The following is a 19,206-nucleotide window of genomic DNA, read 5'->3' on the forward strand; positions in this document are numbered from 1 at the left end:
AAATCAATGAAATTATTGTTCTGACTTTTATTAACTTAAACGTTATGAGAGAAATTTAAAAACTCAGAAAAAATACAATTATCTGTTATTTATCCAATATGAAGGTTTGCTTTTCTTCCAAAGAAAGGCTCTTTATGCCAAAATTTTATTAACTTTTTAGGAAGCAGAGTGAGATAAAGAACACAAAGAAGCAGGAAGTCCTGGTATTTATTTTGCAGTGGTCTGAGAAGAAAGCTTCACAGGATTATAACCCTGTCAGGTCAACCCAAGCCACAGAAGCCAACAGCCACAGGGCCATAGGAACTAAGAACTCTCACAAATAAAATGGAAAGATTCACAGAAAAAATGACAGCAAGCTCTACTAAATTATAGGAAAATAATCTCTCTTCATTTATTCATCTCAGAAAGAGATTCTATTAATTCTATTAATCTAGATTCTATTATTCAAATCAAGTGGATGAATTGGGGAGTAGGAAAGAAAGCTAAGTAGTAGCTTTCACTACTACATCAAGTGGATGAATTGGGGAGTAGGAAAGAAAGCTAAGTAGTAGCTTTCACTACTACATCAAGTGGATGAATTGGGGAGCAGGTTTCACTACAAGGGTGTTTCTGTCCTACCCAATCTAATATTGTAGAAGACAATATACGTCTATATCTACATGTAACTACAGAATAGCTCCTTTAGGAGCTAAAGATTAATAATTAGACAGGAAAAAAAAATTTAGGCTTCAAAGTCAAAAGACTTGAATCTGAGTCCCCATTTCACTACTGTCTTACCAAGGGTCCTTAACCAGGTCGCCTGCATCTCTAAGCATCAGTTTCCTTATCATATGACAGTACCAGTGATACAGTAACAGCAATACCAGTGTACAGTGATCATAATAAGTGACATAGTCGACATCTATTGAGTACTCACCATGTCCCAGACACTGTTTTAAGTTCCTTACAAGTATTAATTCACTGTTCTTCACAATAATCCTATACAGTAGGAATCATTATCATTCCCATTTTATTAGAGAAAGAAGTCAAGCCACAGAGAGGATATGTAATTTACCCAAAGTCACCCAGCTAGTGAGAAGCACAGCTGGGATTTAAAACCATTTGACTGCAAGTCCACATACAGAACTATGAGATATATGGTATATAAGAACATTTACTGTGCTCCATTTTAATTTTTGTCATATATAGAGAGTAGAGTTACTGTAATGTAAAATTATATAGGATATATCACTTCTGTATTATACATTATTGTTCTAAGTATGTGGACGTTATTTACCATCTGGTTTACTTGTGTCTATCACTCTTAGTTTATTAATTCATTAAACCAGTGGTTTTTAGATATAACTGGTCTCTGCATTTTGTATCCAAAGTTTTAAGATGAATAAGATATGAAAATTTATTAGCACAGATGATCAAAAATAATTCCATTATTTTTCCACTGTCCCCTCTGAAAAGTATTTTTCTCTAAAATCCTCTTCATAGTTAAGGAAAGATGATTTAACAGATCCCCTTACAGCCGCAGAACTACTTACTATATGTCTTCCCTTTCTTTGTCGCCAAAGGAATTCCTATCCTTTGCCAAAGAGTGATGGTTGCATTATTCCCCTAAGTAAATTCTTGGCATATCTCTCAGGGAATGACTAAGACCAAAGACTTAAAATTACAACACGGAACCTTTACCTCACCTAGATAATACACCCAGTTCAAGCAAAGAATTGAGCAAAAGCTAAAAGAAAAAGAACCAAAATTTTTGTTAGCATAGGAATTCCTACCTAAAAATGACAAACTGTTGGTACTAATAAAGAGCAAATACTTAACCTACAAACTTATTTACATAGGAATTACATTATCTGATACATAAGTGAAAAAAAAAAAAAAAAAAACAGAATTAAAAGTCTTCCAAACACTATTCTTTCTAGTCATCTATGAGAAACATTTCCCTAAATTATTCTTTCATTATACTTAGGGTTTATCCTCAGTTGGTACTAACAGGAGCAGTCACAGCAGTTACTTATGTTCTGTTCTGATAGGTCAGTGCCCAAACCACACCAGTATTTAAATATTGTGCCCATAGCTCTCCTTCTTATTCCCCTTAAAATAAAATCCCATTCCGGTTTGTTAAAATTTATTTCCTAGTTAGTTCACTAGCTGGCATTATATTATATGAGATCACATTAACATAAGAAAGAAGATATAAAATTCTCTCAGATTATACAACAAAAAGTATTCAAATGCCTATAATCAAATGAGTATTCATATACCAACTATAAACATGAATCATGTTTCCATAATTATGGAAAAAGCATTTTAGGATCATGTCTATTTCTGTGATATAAAAGAAATGAATAGCTCCCCATTGCAAAGATCCTGAATACTTACTCCATTTCCAGAACAAACAGTGCCTTCTTTACCACTTAAGCAAGTACTAAAGTTGAAGGAAGCCACAGGAAGACACCTGTGTTCCAAGCACATCATTTGGGGACCACAGGGTGTCCCATCTTCCACATAGCCAAGATCTACATCTTCTTCAAGCTTAACATGTCCACCACTAAAAATAAATTGGAAGCAAAAAAGAAAATAGGGTTCTTTTAAGTCACATTAATCTTGACAATATACTCAAAAAATGGTGATATCACTTCATTTTCCACTTACTTAATTTTTTAAAAATGGGTATATCCCTTCTATTTTCTACTTATTTTTTAATAAAAACAAGTAGTACAAGCATGTGCAATATCAAAATGGAGAAAAAGATTGAATCTTTTAATTCTTTCAGATACACTTATGTAGTTTAGGATTTAAATATATGGGCCTTAATTGAAACAGTTTTACTATTTTGCCTTGGCTACCATGTAAGACCAATAATAATCATCATTACTAGAATTGAGTTGTTAATAAGTAGGTTTTATGATATAGTACTGTCAAGATTAAATCATTTCTTTACCTGTACTACTTTTTATTTTTCCTTGGATTGGTGTTTTTCACTTGTTTGCAGTTTCTTTGCTGACTTTTCTAAGAATTTACCATCATTAATCCAAAATTAATCCGATGTCTCTCTGTCAAAATCTCCACAGAAGATGTGTCTGACCTTCCTGTAGAAATCTCTCCTGAGTTGCTTATCTGTTCTGAGTGTTCCCATGTACCTGGCATACAGCTGTAAATCCAGGATTCCCAAAACTATCAATCTGAGGATCTCCATCACTCCCTCTCTCTGTCTCTCCGGAATTTTGTTTCCTGTACCTACTACCTTACTCCTGCGTTTTGGTGGAACACCATTTCTAGTAGCTTTCTGAGAAAGAGTGTAGAATAGTACATTTTGTAGAGATTTGCAAATCTAAAAACATTGTTATTTTCTTCTCTCACGCCAGATTTGATATTTTGTTATAGAATTCTAACTTGTAAATAATATTCTCCATTGTCTTCTGACTCCCAGGGTTCCTGTTGGTAAGTCTTAAGCCATTTTAAGACTTAACTTTGTGGAAACTTCTGGTGTTCTTTTCTGTACCCCAAGGTTCTAAAATTTCATAAGGATATGTTTAGATGTGCCTCTAATTACACCCACTGTACCTGATACCCAGTGAGGCTGTTAAAATGGAAATTTAAGCCTTTCAGTTCTAGAGTTACTCACTGACAATTTCCTACCTGCTGTGCTCTGTTCTTTATTATTTCTATTCTAATTTTATATGTTCTCCCTGTATGTTCCCTTTTTGCCTTTTTTGCATACTTTTAGGGAGATAATATAAACTACTGAGTTTCATTTCCATAATCATATTTTTATATTTTAATTTCCAACAGCATTTTTCTTCTCTGAATATTCCCCCACCTTTTTTTTTTTAAAGGAAATACCCTATTTCCTTGTTGAGTGATGTCTCTTTTCTCTCATAAATATTAATAGGTAGTTTTCTGTTTCCCCCAATTTTTTCATGTTGAGAACTTTCTTCTTATGTCTGATAGTCTGCTCCTATTTGAATTGGGGAACCAAATAGATAAATGGAAATTTAGGGCACTTGGGTTGAGCATCACTGTGGTTGAACCACTTCCACACAATCCTGATATCAATATTCCCAGTTGTCCTGAACCTTGGACAACCTTGTCTTTTATTTTCTGGAAGTACACAGCCCAAATCTGCCATGGGAGTGTGGATAATCTCCATTTTATCTGAGTTGAAGAAATAATCAGTGTATCTATTTCTTGAGCATTCATTCATCTATCTTATTTCAAACTCCTTCTCCCAAACTCCTTTTCTCCCTCTTCCAAAAGTGGATGCTACTGCCAATTTCTAAGTCTTCTGGGAAGTGCAGTGTATCTTCGATGAGGTCTCAGTTTTCCCTAATACTTAGAAATTCAGCTTTCTTAGTTCTTCTAAGTCATGTGCATACAGCCATTTGCTTTATGCATCCCAAAATTGTGTTGTTGCTGTCTCCTCTCCCTTTCTCTGCCTTCTAGAGGACATATAAACTCTAAAAAAGACCAACTTAGAGTCATTTTAGTGAGAATTCAGAAGGGAGCAAAAGCAGATGTATATATTTAATGCACTGATTTTACACAGAAGTCATGATTCACTTTCCTTAATAGAAAGAAATGTAAGCTAAACCCTAAGATTACACTGACCAACTAAACACATCCCTAACAACCACATAATATTGCACATTCAACTAATTCTTATCTTCCCTTTATCTCTTTTCTGTTTGAATTTACTTAGCACCTCTATGAATTAGATTCTATTTGGCTTATTCACAGGCACGTGAACTGAAAACAGAAATAGGCCTAAGCTGCATTCCTGGAAAGATGACTAATGTTCTCATGGAGTGATTAGAGAGTTACCTGCAGTTTAATGTTCTTCCCTGCTGCACAACCAAAGTGGATGTGATTTCACCATCGAGTTCTCCAAGTCTTGGGATATTGCCAATGTTAGTGCACAAAAGGTAACCACAAAGCACATCCCTGTGTTGAGAGAGTACCAATTATTTACTTTACTTCTTCCCCCAAAGATATAACAAACCTTGCACAGTTGGAATGATAATCTTATTTTATTTAGCATTTGTTTTCCATCAACAATATTGCTTACTCATATGTCAAACAAAATAAAATAAGCCCTAATTAGTTTCCCTCCTGCTCTAAAAAGTGTCTTCTCTGAAACTCTTATCGGTACATCAAAATTCCAACTGTTTCCTTTACTGCCCTTTAGTTCAAGTATTTAAGGAAAATTATCTATCAAATAGACTTCTTTTACATTAGAATCTCTTTGTAACATATCATTACAAAATGATAAACTAGTACTTTAGTATTTGATAAGTTAATGAATAACCTTAGGACAAGTATTCTTCTAAAATATAGACATTTCTGCCACCTATATCCCAAAATCAAAGAAGAGGCTATATATTTTGTGTATAGTTTACAGATTCCCAGCCACGAATGCTCATCACTTCATCTTTAAAATATTTCAGAGGCTAAGACAGGAGGATTACAAGTTTGAGGCTAGCCTTGGCAACTTAGTGAGGTCCTGTCTCAAAAAAACAAAATAAAAAGGACTGGGAATGTAGTTCAGGGGTAGAGCACCCTGGATTCAATTCTAAGTACTGGGAAAATAATTAATTAAATAAAATAGTTCAGTAGTTCTCCTATTATCACATATGATTCTAATTTAACAAAATATTTCACTGGTATTAAATACTATCTTATATATTCTTTACATCTAACACATTTTAGTTATTGATAGAGATAATAATAAAATATATTTTAGTAAATATCTGTAAAGATTTGTTAGCAGTCAAGTAAGACTATATATGTAAATATCAGACTTTATCAAATAGATAAAAAAGAAAAATTAGGATCTATATTTATCACCAACATAAACAATATGTCTAATTCAGTCTTTGAAAATAACTTTTAAAATTATATCATCATTTTACTGTAGCTATAATAAACAAAAATTATTTTCAACACAGAAGAGATAATCATTTGAGATTTTTCTGAGTTTCATTTATGAATATTAACCTTTCTTAGTAATTTGAAATATATAAAGAATATTGGACATGTTCTTTATCCTTAAGGAAATTATATTCTGGGTGAGAAGATAAAGTCACATACAAAAACAACTATAAAACATGGAGTTGGGGAAAAGGGCCTTAAAAATAGCATGTAGTCCTGATAGAGTTCAGAGGACCAGAGGGAGATGATTTAGTTACAGATGATTTACTTGTAGAGGAAATCATTTATGAAGAAAGTATTTTCCAACTGGGCTTTGAGGATGGATGAACATTTTACTGGTGATGGTATAGGTTTTCAGACTGCTTCTGAGGAGCTAAGCATGGTTGTGTACACCTATAATCCCTGTGACTCAGGAGGCCGAGGTAGGAGGATTCCAAGTTCAAGGCCAGCCTGGGCATTTTAATGAGACCCTGTCTCAAAACAAAAATAAATTAAATTAAAAGAAAAAAAAAGACTGATTCTGAGGAATGGATAGCACAAACACAGGTATGAAGGTAGGATAATGTAATGTATCTATTACAAACAGTAGGTTTTTCTAGATTTTGAAGGAATAAAACAGACAAAAAATGTAGGTTGGGGCAAATAATGGAGAAGGTACAGCTCCATTTTATTTGTTAAATTAGATGGCATGACATTCAGCAAAATGGTTAAGAGAGTTCTAAAATCAGACTTCCTGAATTCTAAGTCTGTTCCTACTACATCCTGCCTACATGACCTTGGGCAACTTAACTGACTGCCTCAGTTTCCTCATCTATATAAGAGGATTGCCATAAAGATTAAATGTCATAGCTTATGCAGAGTGTCATACAGTGCTTAGCACATAGTGTGCACTCAGTAAATGTTGGGTCCTATTCTTGCTGTTAATTAACTATGTGAAACTAGTAAAATGGAACAAAGAGTTGACATAATCAAACGGATTCAGAGAAAGATTATTCCGATGGAAGTATGCTAGAGACTGCTGGCATAGAAAACTATTAGAAAATCTTGTGACAGCTGAGGATTAATCTAGGTCTTAGTTGGGGTAATGGCAATAGGAACAGAAAAAAGGGATGAATTAAAGGCAAATGTAGAGGAGCAATAGGGAAGAATGGTCACAATTTGACATTTGGACAATGTGCAGAGGAAAAGCAGAGTCAAGGATCCCTGAGGCTTCTACACAAAGGACAGTGAGACTTGTGACCTTTGGAAAAACAAGAACCAAAGATCAGAACTAGCTAATCGCTCAAAAGCATGGAGTATGTATTCTGGTAGCTTCAATTGTTGCTGCTTGTGAGATGCTGGGGCCAGGGTGCCCTCTAGATGAGAAGGGTCTGCAGGAGCAACAAGAATGACCTAGGGGGCTGAGGGTATAGCTCAGTTGGTAGAGTGCTTGCTTGCGAGCACAAGGCCCTGGGTTCAATCCCCAGCACCGCAAAAAAAGAAAGAAAAAAAAAGAATGACCTAGGCCTTGAGAGAAAGGTCAGGGTACTGTCAAGACATGGGAGCCCTTGTGATGCAGGAACCCCGGGAAGAGTTGAAGCGAGTAGGAAGAGCATTCTTTGTGGGATGCAGAAAACTGGAACATCCTGGTCACTCAAAAACATGCTCAAAATTAACTGAGGGATGAATTCTGGGCTAATACGCCCACCTCACCGTTTGTTGCACTGTATCCATGTGTCTTTGTCTTTCCCACAGTTACCCTTCTCGGTCCCCTCGATGTTCAGTTTCTCATAGCAGTATTTGTCTGATGCTGTCACCTCTGAAGCAGAACAGAATTTTCTGTCAGTGAAGGAGGCAATATGTGAGCTGCTCAAAATGTTTGCAGTAAAGGAAAACTGCAAGTTAAGGACTCCTCTCTTCAGTGTTATCAATGCCAAAACCAAAAATTGTACCTGTGACTTACAAGAATTCTATATTAGACTTACTTGGCTAGGCGCATTTTTCATAACTGCTCATTTGAAATTTGGAAAACAAATATTTTTAGATATCTGCTGGAATTTAGGCTATAGACTGCAAGAATAAACCTTAGGACAAGGCTAATAGTTAGAGGATGATGCTAACAAATGTTTGCTTAAATAAATTCTTGATGCTATAATCTCCTTGTCAAATAAAATGCATGAATTTCTCACTCTGAAAACGTTATTCATCAAAAAGTCAATTTTATTAAAATAGTTATACACTATAATTAGATTCAAAAACAGCAGTCCAATTTCTACCATGCTTACTAATTGTTAACTGTCATAAAAAAAAATCTCAGTTTGCTTTTAGGTGAGACTGAATTCATACAAAATCTGAAAGTCAAATAACATTTTAAAGTATGTCAGCATTTTTTTTAGGTTTTTATCTTCTCTAAAGCAAGGATGGGTTGATAGAGTTATCTGAGTTAGAGCAAAATTACTTGAAAATTAATCAAAAGAGAACTCATTAGTACAAGTTGAGCATCTGTAGTTCAAAAATCTGAAATCTAAAATGCTAAGCAAGTAGTCTAGCACTGGGCTACATCCCAAATTGCCCCAGAATCTGAAACTTTCTGAGTGCCAACATGACACCACAAGTGGAAAAGTTCACACCTGATCTCATGTCACACGTCACAGTCAAAACACAGGCATGTGTTATATAAACACTATATAATACTACACAGGCACATAGTACATAAAATTACCTTTGGGTTATATGCAGAAGGTGCATATGAAACATAAATGAAATTTGTGTTTAGACTTGGGTCTCATCCCCTAGGTATCTCACTATCTATATGAAAATATTACTAAAGCAGAAAAAATCTGAAATCTGAAACACTTCTGATAACAAAAATTTCAGATAAGGGATACTCAACTTCTACATTGAACAACAATTACATAGGTAATTTCTTTTCCTACTTCTTACTGTCAGCTACTATTTTTGCTCAAATGGAGGAAACAAAGTATATTTCTTTGTTTGAAGTGTAAACTTGCATGACTAAATTTCTTCCCATCTCAATGTTTTTAGTAACTCGAAAGAGCGTACACTTCCCCTCCTAAAGGAACTACTACCTATTACAACTCATTATTTTTACAGTTTTTTTTCTAATGCAAATTGCCTTCTGAAAGAATTTAGAACAAAAATTGCTTCTAAAAGTACAGGCCAGTAATACTTTTAGAAAAAAATATGTACAACATTTAAATATAAATGTAAATATAATATAACTTAAATAATATGACAAATATAAATGTTATATATTTTCCTCTGGAACTGACAAATGTTGGGGAGATTAATGTTTCTTTCTGATACATAAGAACAATCTCAGCAGGTCACCTATAACTAGGAAAGCCAGCTAGATCTTAAGAAAGAGAATTGAGAACGAAGAAGCAACTCTAGCCAAAGTGTTCAATGCTTTCATTTTAAAAATCACATCTGATAATACACCTGGTCCCATGAAACCAACTATATGTAAAAGCAGACGAACAAGAAAATGCAAGAGGAAATAGGACAATGGGTGCACTTCCCCAATGTTCTAAGTCAAGGATGGCCTATCCAGGATCCATGGCCAGCCCATATGGTTATACAAGTTTTGCTTATGGGCACTCCACTGAGGAGCTGAAATCAAGGTCGGTTCTATTCTCCAAGCTGTGCGCCCTGGCATGCGCTTCCCCTGCCTGGCAGCAAAGGCACCTTCTGTCTCGTCCACAGGCACTGCCAGCTAGCCAGGAAGTGTGCAGTCATGTCTTCTCAAAGTAGGTGTCTTTCTCTAATTTCCAGAAAAGTGCCCATGCTAACACCTGCCATAGTTTTGAATATCCCCCAGTCATAAAGTAAAAAAATTTGCTCCCAACCCCATGTCCTATGAAGTCTTCTTGATATCCTACTTTAAAAATGCTTAAGACTTATAATTATTATGCATCAATAAAATATTTTTAAAATAATTATCAAGTCATGCTGTTTACTTACTTTGTCCCCAGATATATTTGCATTGTCTATCCCTGGTTTTACATCTTCCTCCAAAGCAAATTCCCTAAAATGGAAAAGCAAATACCCATTAGCAATGCAATGTCTGCTTATGTCAGAAAACTGAGAGAAAAATGGAAAAGGAAATACGACTGGGGAAAACAGCAGATAGATATTATAAAGCCCTTTTATCTTCAGAATTGATTATGAAACTTTTAAACTGATCTTCCTCTTTTGACAAGATCTCAGTATTTCTTTCATGTTGGTGCCACATAAAAAATTTAGATAAAAGTGAAAATGACCTACCTGAGTACCATCACATGAATATCCATCCATTTTATGAATATTAGGGGCACACTAGGAAAAGAGAACAAACTATGAACCAAAATCAGAGCAAAATATCAGGCTGAGCTAATCACTTCAGTGTTTGCATTTTTAAAAATCACATCTGATAATATGTTTTGTCCCTCGAAACCATCTATATGGTTTATATAAAAACAGAAGAATAAGAGAATGTAAGAGGAAATACAACCATCAGTAGGTACTCTTTCTCCTAAAAATGGGAATCTATGACGGGAAAATGTAGTTGATTACACAGAAGCAAATGGAAAGAACTGATTGAAAGAGGCTCAGTGAATGACACATTTAAGAGCATCTGTTTCATACAGATCATTATTTGTCAGATCAAGAAAAGAAAGAGCACAAAGCAAAGAGTATGCCCACATAGATAGGGCAAAAACTCATTTCCTCTCTTCTGCCATGAGAAACAATGCAGACTCTTCAGGCCAGGCAATGACTTCCAACTACAAGTCTGCTTCTAGAATTAATGTTAGAAAAGACATGTCTTAAATATTATATTTAATATTTAAATTAATAAAATAATATTAAATTATCTTAAAATTAATCCACTATATCTCCTTGAACCAACTGTAGAAAATTATAGAGCATTTTTGCCAGACTATAAACAGACAGTAATTTTAAAATGTATTTCTATAATGATAGAAAAATGTAGAATTACATAGTCATTCAGGAAAAATTGAGAAATGTGAAAAAAGGAGAAAAAAGAGAGAAGTGCATTCCACTACTTCAAAGGGCTATTTTTTATATTCTACTACAATTTATTTCTACCTTTTTCTACAAAAACTGATTTTTAAGCATAAGTATGGTCAAAGTTATAGATAATATTTTTTATTTGCTTATTTGCTTTATTTTTGTCATATAAATTTCCTCATGTCATAGTGAACTTTTTTATAGGTACCATCTTTAATGAATATAATGTATTGTTTTAAACTAATGTACAATGATCACTTATAGTTATCTCCAAATAATTTAGACAGTTAAAACTAATGCTAATGAGTATCTTTGTACAGACATCATTTTTAAACTTTTGATTCTTTTAAAATTTCTGTTTATTTAATTGAAATGCTCTAATATACTTTTTTGTCTAGGAGCCATGGAGGTAATTAATTATTCGTTGAGTCCTCACCATCATTAGGTGTTAACTTAGAAAACCCTGCTGATTAGAAAGAATGGAACAATACTTTTACACACAAATCTTTAATCTCTTTGTATTATTCCTTTAAAATAAATCATTTTTAATGGTTAATGTAAGTATACAACTATTGATACATTTTTATCTGGAGAAAAAGTAAATATGGGAAGTCCTGACTCAACTATACATGAATTTCAGTGTTGCTGGTTTTGGCCCCCAATCTCCCACACAACATGGTGTCAATTTCAATTATCAGAGTATATTAATGTGAGTAACTACATAAAGCACAAACTTCACTATTAGCTCTCAGTCAGCTGGTCTCTAGGCAAGTAACAGATGTCCATTATGATTTGTGACCCATCTTTTCCCTTCTTTTAAAGTCTGTCAGTGATTTTCACCAACCATCTGCTTGTTCAACTCACAGACAGCAAAGTGTGTAGCTGTGTTGTCTCTTTATCTTCTAGTAATATCATGTGACATTTACAAAAATGGGTAATCAAAAGAGGAATTGGCCAACAAAGATGAAAATGCAGTCAAGAAATGAAAGTAATGACATCAGAAGTAAAATTTAAATTTAATTCAAACAGAATTACAGGAAAAAAAAAAAAAAAACCTGACTGTGGGGAGGGTGAGACTTCTGCTCAGGAGATTCTAGATATTCTAGATAGATAGCCTGAGGAACTAGTGAAGGAACTCACTGGCACAAATGAAATGGGCACAACAAAACAGGTGAAGATGTGGCAGAGGAAATGACACTAACAAGACACTCCATACGCATGGCTTCACATCCCTCAGAGATACGTCATGACGTTGAAAGCACAGAGGATAAGACATTAAAAGCAGATTCAAACTTAGAAAGGAGTATGGCAAGGCACAGAACAATGCTCACTCAGTATTTCAAAGTTCACAAGAAGCAGCCAGCAAGCACAGTTCAACCTATACCTCAAGAGTTTGGAACAAAGAAATACAATACTTTCTTAATGTTTGTCTTAATATATAGTGTGCTATATAAAGACCAGTTAATATTTTTCATCTCCCTGTTCATTTAAATCTATCAGTAAGAGAGTTTTTGTTTGATAGCATATTTTTTTAAAGATCACAGAATAACTATATTTTTTCATAGATCATTAAGACTGTTGCATAGTTTCAAACTACATGATCATTTTTATAGTTCAGCACTATTGTAAGAAGTGTGGACTGATCATTTTTAAATCTGTGAAACTGAATCACAGATTGCAATTCCACCAACACGTCTATCTACAAATAAACATTATTAAATTGAAGAACAACTATTAATATGGGAGGTGATGTAACTATCTCAGATACATAAGAGACAAGAAAGAGAAAAGGGTCCCTTCTCAGAAGATAGTGCTCTATGAGTCACTCTGTGTCAGCTGGCTCTTGTTTCAGACAGTTAGAGAGGGTCTTTTGTTATTCTTTACTAGATAGATAAAAAGAAAATGTCATTTATCCCATACTTAGTATAAAAATACTTAAGGTATGCATAAAGTCTTAGGTGAGTTTAACATTAAGACAAAATTATGTTGAACATCTGCTCAAGCTTTGATTACTAAAACTAAAATTTCTAAAATACCAAAAAGAAAGCGACAGGTGATGTGAAAGACACCTGAGAATTTCATCTGTGTACATTTCTCCTAAGGGCCAAGTGCACTATAGATACCGCTCCTTTTTCCACGATGGTTTGCAGATTACCTGGCTTGAATTTCCTGAGCATGTTTCAGAAATATCGCAATCGTTCACTGCTTCTCGGCACACAGTCCCCATGGGCTGAAACTAAAATGAACAAAAATCGATGTGTAAGACTAGAAGGAACAAAAGCTCTCATGGTATCATCTTAAAAAAGCAAAATGAGAAATGTTTGGATAGGAATACCTTTAGCTATTTTAAAGTGATAGTGTGTGAAAACTGCAGTTATTGAACAAAATGCTATTTTAATAGTTTTAAGCAACAGTTTCTTGTATCTGAAGTAACTTCCATATTCATCACACATACGTTTCATAATATCTTGCTAAAGTGCTAAAATAGGACAGGGCTTGATGGTATGTCTCCACAAGAATGTTCAGCTAGTCCAAGCTCTTGTAATCCTTCTTGCCAAGGAGCTTTTAGGTTTTACCCGTCATTCTTATTCACACCTTTATCACAAAACTTTTTTTTTTTTTCTTCTTTTGCAGTCTCTCTTATCCGCCAAGATTGGAAAAGCTACATTTGGGGCTGAATCTCAAAAGTTCGATTTTCTGGCAAAGGCTATCCTCCCAAACTTTCTCTTCCCTTCTTCTCCAGTGCCTCATTGTATACAGATTTAAATCTTGGTCATTTATTCTTTCCTAAAGTTCCTACTAATTTTGCCTATGGATGGGAGTCTGGAGTTCTGGGTTTTGTTGGTTGGTTGGTTTCATCTGTTTGTTTTCAATCACTGGAAATACTTCTTTTAAGTATGGATTTGAGCCAATAAATGTTTAACCCTGTTAGATTTACAAAGTGCAGGAACACTCATGGTAACAAAACCAAGCAGAGACATATAAAGCTATACTTCTCCTTCCTTCTGCAATGCCTCTCTTCTCCTTCTCTAAAACACTGACATTTGGGGCTAAATCCTTCTGTGCTTTTGTCTTCACTCAAACAGACATACATATTATCAGGTTTCCCTGACTTCTGTGCAAGCCACGTTTTCTTCCCCCATTCAGAACCCTCCTGGTACTTGAGTCTCCTCTGCTCCTAGAGCATGTGCAACCCGCCATCTCCAATCAGGATTTCAAAAGATATTTTTAGATGAGTCAAACAAAATTTGTGCTCATTCAACAAGGATTTACTAAACACTAAGGATGTGCCAGGCACTGTTCTCGTCACTGGAGACTCAGTGGAAAGAAAACAAAACACAAGAACCCTGCTCACGAAGAACCTGCATTTCAGTGGGTGTAAGTGGGCCATAAAAACAAGGAAATAAGCAAAATAATTTAATTTTACATGTATGATTCTCTTCTTCCTTAAAATTGGGGCAAGCCAATTAGAATATAAAGCAGAAATATGAGCAGATTTCGAGGTACAGTTTAGATGAGAGTATAAACATTCAAGAATTTCCAAGAAACTTTGGAAAGAAAGCAGAGTAAAGGAAGATTTGCTCTAAGTGCTGGGACACAGCAGTAAATAAATCAGCCAGAATCCATGCTGTATTGGAGCTTATAAAGGGAGGAGGGAAATAATAACCAAGTAAGCAAGAAATATCTTACTGCAGAGGTCTACAAATTATGGCCTGAGGGCCAAACTGGCTGACTATCTATCCTTACAAATAAGTTTTACTGGAACACAGCCACACATATTGTTTCTGCATTTCCAATGACTGCTTTCAAAGGCAGATCTGAGTAATTATGATGCTTTACAAAAACCTATTTATTGTATAGCCCTTTACAGAAAATGTTTGCCAACCCTTGGCTTATACATTATTTTATATATATATATGTATATATGTAGAAAAAGTAAAGATACATACAACTTCTCATCTTAATTCTCTATTTCCCCTTCCTCCATTCACTATCCTACCTCTGGTTTGCCAGGGCAGGGTGAAGGGAGTTCTGAGGTAGAGAAAGTGGAAAAAAAGATTTCATTTGACTAGTATATTATATTGTAGGACAGTAATTAATTGTGTCATTATATTTTAGACATTTTATTTTCTCTACTTGTTCCTTGTAATGATCATATCACAAAGAGCCTAATTCTGTATGTGAAAGCAAAATAAAAGGTATAATTACACTTATTTGACAGATGGGCAAACATTAAACATCAAGGATTAAAATAAGTGATTCGGGATCCCTTGTCATAGCAGTTGGAAGAGCTGACAGAGCAAGCAGTTGTGGTCGCCAAAATGAAAGAATGTCTGTTTCACATTTGGTTTAGTCTTCCCTTTTTAGAGATTGCTTTCAGAGATCTCTGCCAGTACCACACTTGTCTTAAAAAGCTGCCAGAAGACACAGCAGTGCAGTGGAAACAACAGGAACTGCTGCCAGCAGATCTGGATGTGACTGAATATCCCTTCCTTACTAGCTGAGTGAGCCCGTGAACGTGACTAACTTCTTGGAACTTGGATCATTCAATTGTAAAAATCAGGATAATAATGCCTATCCCAAAAGTGTGCTTGTGGGCATTATCTAAGACAGCAGTCTCAATCAGAGGTGATTTTGCCTCCATGGGGACATTTGGTAATGTCTGGAGACTTTCTTAGTTGTCACGCCTGGGAAGATTGCTTCTAGCATCTAATGGGTAGAACCTTGGGATGCTGCTAAACATCTTGCAATGCACGAGACACACCCTCAAAACAAAGATTTATCCAGCCAAGGATATCAATGGTGCCTGAGAGAGAAATCCAGATGTAAGTTAATATAAATTAAAAGAACTTAATACAATCTCTGGCACACAGCAGAGACTTACTATGAGAGCTTTATATCTCACCATCCTTTAACTCATTAAAGATATTCAATCAGTAAATAATCACAAAGAGAATGCTGTGCATATTTATTCATTTGTTCAACAAATGTTTATAGGGAATCTATAACAACAATGGTGTAAGTGCTCTCCTCCAAAAACTGTCCAAATTGGAAACAGGTATTAAACTTCAGAAGTAATGTAGAATATTATATCAGATATAATATGAGATGAGAAAAAAGTATTTCATTTCTTTGGGAAAAGTGAACCCCAAATTATGGGTCTTGATTATAAGGATAAAATATTTAGAGATAGGGATGAGGATGGTATTGGGAAGATGAAATCAGATAAAGTGTGTAAAGATGCATTCTCAATTTCCATGTACAATAAAATATTTAAGGTACTATCATGTCTGAAGTATTCCTTTCACTCCTTCAACAGCTAACATAAGAGATATAGCTGGGTGCAGTAACACATGTCTATAATCCCAGCTATCTGGAGGATGAGGCAGGAGGATCATGAGTTAAAGGACAGCTTGGGTAACTTAGGGAGATCCTGTCTTAAAAAATAAAAAACAGGGGCTGGGGAGATAGCTCAGTTGGTAGAGTGTTTGCCTTGCAAGCACAAGGCCCTGGGTTCGAACCCCAGCACCGCAAAAAATAAATAAATAAATAAATAAAAATAAATAAAAAACAGAAAGGGTGTGGCTCAGTGTTAGAGCACCACTGGGCTCAATCCCCAGTGCACACCCCACTAAAAAAGGAAGAGGAGGAAGAGGAAGAGGAAGAGGAAGAGGAAGAGGAAGAAAGAAAGAAGAAGAAGAAGAAGAAGAAGAAGAGAAGGAAGAGGAAAAGGAGGAGGAGGGGGGGAGATACACCAAATTGTTGGAGAAGAAATGGAAGATCTATTAAATCCCTACTTGACTTTCCAAAGAGATGTAGACATATTCAAAGACAGTAACACTTAGTTTCATTTACCGTGCCTGCTCCTCAGGGAGGCTATGGAGAGGACAGCCTCAGAATGAACAGGGTTCAGCAAGCTCCCTGACTTACTTGGTGTCAGACCTTGGGAAAACTACTGTTAGAAGGGGAAAATGTTAACTACGCCTCACGAGATTTTATGAGGATCTGTAAGCATCTGGCATTTCATCATTTACTATGTGTGAGATACTGTTATTTTTAGGTGAGATTTACCCAGCCTTAGCAACTTAATCATATGGGTCCTTCCTTCTGTCCATTCATCATTAAGCAGCATTTATTACCTTGCACTTTTTACAACAGAGACCATCACTGCATTGAGAGTCCTGAGTCAAGGTGCATTTCTTACAACACTCTGCTCCTTCAAGGACACATTCCTAAGGAATATAAACATTTGCAAACCATCAAAAAAAAAGTCATAGTTTTCTAAAAAGTAGCAGAATATTTCCTAAAATAAAGGTAAAAACTCACAACAATAATCTTTTATCCACAAATTCTATAAAATTTCTAGGCAAAACACTTGTTCTGTTATGTCTCAATGTGTGTGAACCCGAGTCACATGTAAACCATCTTCAAAACCACCAGAGACTTACTGTAGGGGTCCCACAGTCACACTCTTCTCCAGTTTCAATGAAGCCATTGCCACACTCAGGAGGGTCGAGAAGCTGTGGAAGGAAAACCAAAAAGGGAACTAAAACATAGAAAAGTCAACAGCAAAGACTTTAAGAGACCTGAGCACTACACCCACACCTCTGCATACCTGCCAGTCATCCCAAATATATATTTATTTAACTAAACTAGAAAGCATGATTTTTACAACTTGTAAATTTTTAAAGTATCTCCTGACTCCATTTCATATTTAATATGTGTATATACTTTATAAATATTTACATATATAACATACATACCAAGTAGAATCTGGAGAAAGTCATTAAACTAAAAGATGACCTAGTCATTGATTAGAACTAAGCCTGATGGACCACTGAAATTCCATTTCAGTCAGGAAGCAAGGAATTTGGAGTCTGAACATCTGTATTAAAATCTTAGCACATGGCTAGAGTATAGCTCAGTGGTAGCCCACATGCCTGGCATGTATGAGGCCCTGGGTTCAATTCCCAGGACCAAAATAAAACGAAATAAAATCTTGGTCCAACTACTTAACATCTCAGAGACTTTACTATTTTAAACAGGAATAATAATATTAACTGTTCATCTAATTAATCAGCTGTCCAAAAGTGTTCTGAGGATCCATCTTCTTCTCCAAGTTATTTCATAAACAACAAGAAAAGTATCCCAAAAGTTAATATACCCACTGAACTATTCAATATAAAATACAGCTCCTACTATTAACATAGCTTTGCAGAGAACAGCAATAATAATTTGCCCCAGATGTTAAAGCAATTTTTGGACTACATTTTAGGTCTGTTTTATTTCTTAACTCTTTATCAATTTTATTACCTTTTGAATACAATTTATCCTATGTGATAGGGAAAGTTGGTGACAGCTATTAGCTGTCATAATATTCATTCAAAAGTTAATTAAAGGTGTTAGGTAATCCCTGCAAGTCAGGACACTGAGGCAAGAGGATCACAAGTTCAAGACCAGCCTTAGCAACTAAGTGAGACCCTTTCTCAAAATAAAAAATAAAAGGGTTTGGGTAAAGTGTAAAGTGTTTTCCTAGCATATACAATGCTATGGGTTCAATCCTCAGTACTGAAAAAAAATCCAAAGAAAGAAAACAAAATAAAAAATAAGAAGGGCTAGGAATGTAGCTCAGTGGTACAGTGCCCCTGGATTCAATCCCATACCACAAAAAAGAAAAGGTCATCGAGGTGTTCAGATTATAGAATGGAAGTGTACACGCACCCATCATCACACACACACACACACACACACACACACACGCATAATTAACTAGAATAAAAAAACAAAACAAGATAAAGAAAACAAACAAATCCATTCATTTCTGCTATTCCCATCAGAATAGCTCCAAATGCCTATTATTAAAGCTGATTTTGAAAATGTAGACAGACATTTAACATATCTACAATATGTACATATACACCAAAGTGAAAAGTTCTCTTTTATAGACCTAAAGGCCAAACAATGGTGTGTATGACCCTGCAGAAAGATTAATAATTAATATCTCTGCTCACAATTATTACCTTGGAAGGCTTGTTGAACAGACAGGCGCCACCTCCGCTGTTCAGGAAGTCATGATACTCTTCAATGTTACACTGGGTGAACTTTTTAGGAAGATAATAGCTGTGGGAGAGAAGAAAATCAATACCTGGATCCCTTGTTTATTAGTCTTAAAATTGAACATTATTAAAATTATACATTATTCTTTTAAGATGAAAGAATAAATTCCACTCAGGTACACCATTCATATTCAACCTGTAAGAATTTTAT

The 19,206-nt window shown here is 35.1% G+C and overlaps 1 protein-coding gene across 17 annotated transcripts in view; it reads right to left on the reverse strand.

Annotated features, from left to right (window-relative positions):
• ADAM22 (ADAM metallopeptidase domain 22) overlaps positions 1–19,206 on the reverse strand; it is a gene marked incomplete at its 3' end in the record, with an annotated part of 216,953 nt that overhangs the window by 38,661 nt on the left and 159,086 nt on the right. For 16 of the 17 annotated variants that reach the window (XM_079151665.1, XM_079151666.1, XM_079151667.1 and 13 more), the window contains exons 15-23: positions 18,960–19,059; positions 17,388–17,459; positions 17,079–17,171; positions 13,094–13,174; positions 10,195–10,245; positions 9,892–9,955; positions 7,621–7,726; positions 4,822–4,941; positions 2,380–2,548 (exon numbers count right to left, since the gene is read on the reverse strand). In XM_079151665.1, the coding sequence (XP_079007791.1) occupies positions 2,380–2,548; positions 4,822–4,941; positions 7,621–7,726; positions 9,892–9,955; positions 10,195–10,245; positions 13,094–13,174; positions 17,079–17,171; positions 17,388–17,459; positions 18,960–19,059 (856 nt within the window). Of the gene's footprint in view, positions 1–2,379; positions 2,549–4,821; positions 4,942–7,620; positions 7,727–9,891; positions 9,956–10,194; positions 10,246–13,093; positions 13,175–17,078; positions 17,172–17,387; positions 17,460–18,959; positions 19,060–19,206 lie in introns of those variants that run through there. The other variant, XR_013765860.1, reaches the window with a different exon arrangement.

The sequence above is a fragment of the Sciurus vulgaris genome (assembly GCF_902686455.1).
Source record: "Sciurus vulgaris genome assembly, chromosome: 8".
Classification (NCBI taxonomy): Eukaryota; Metazoa; Chordata; class Mammalia; order Rodentia; family Sciuridae; genus Sciurus; species Sciurus vulgaris.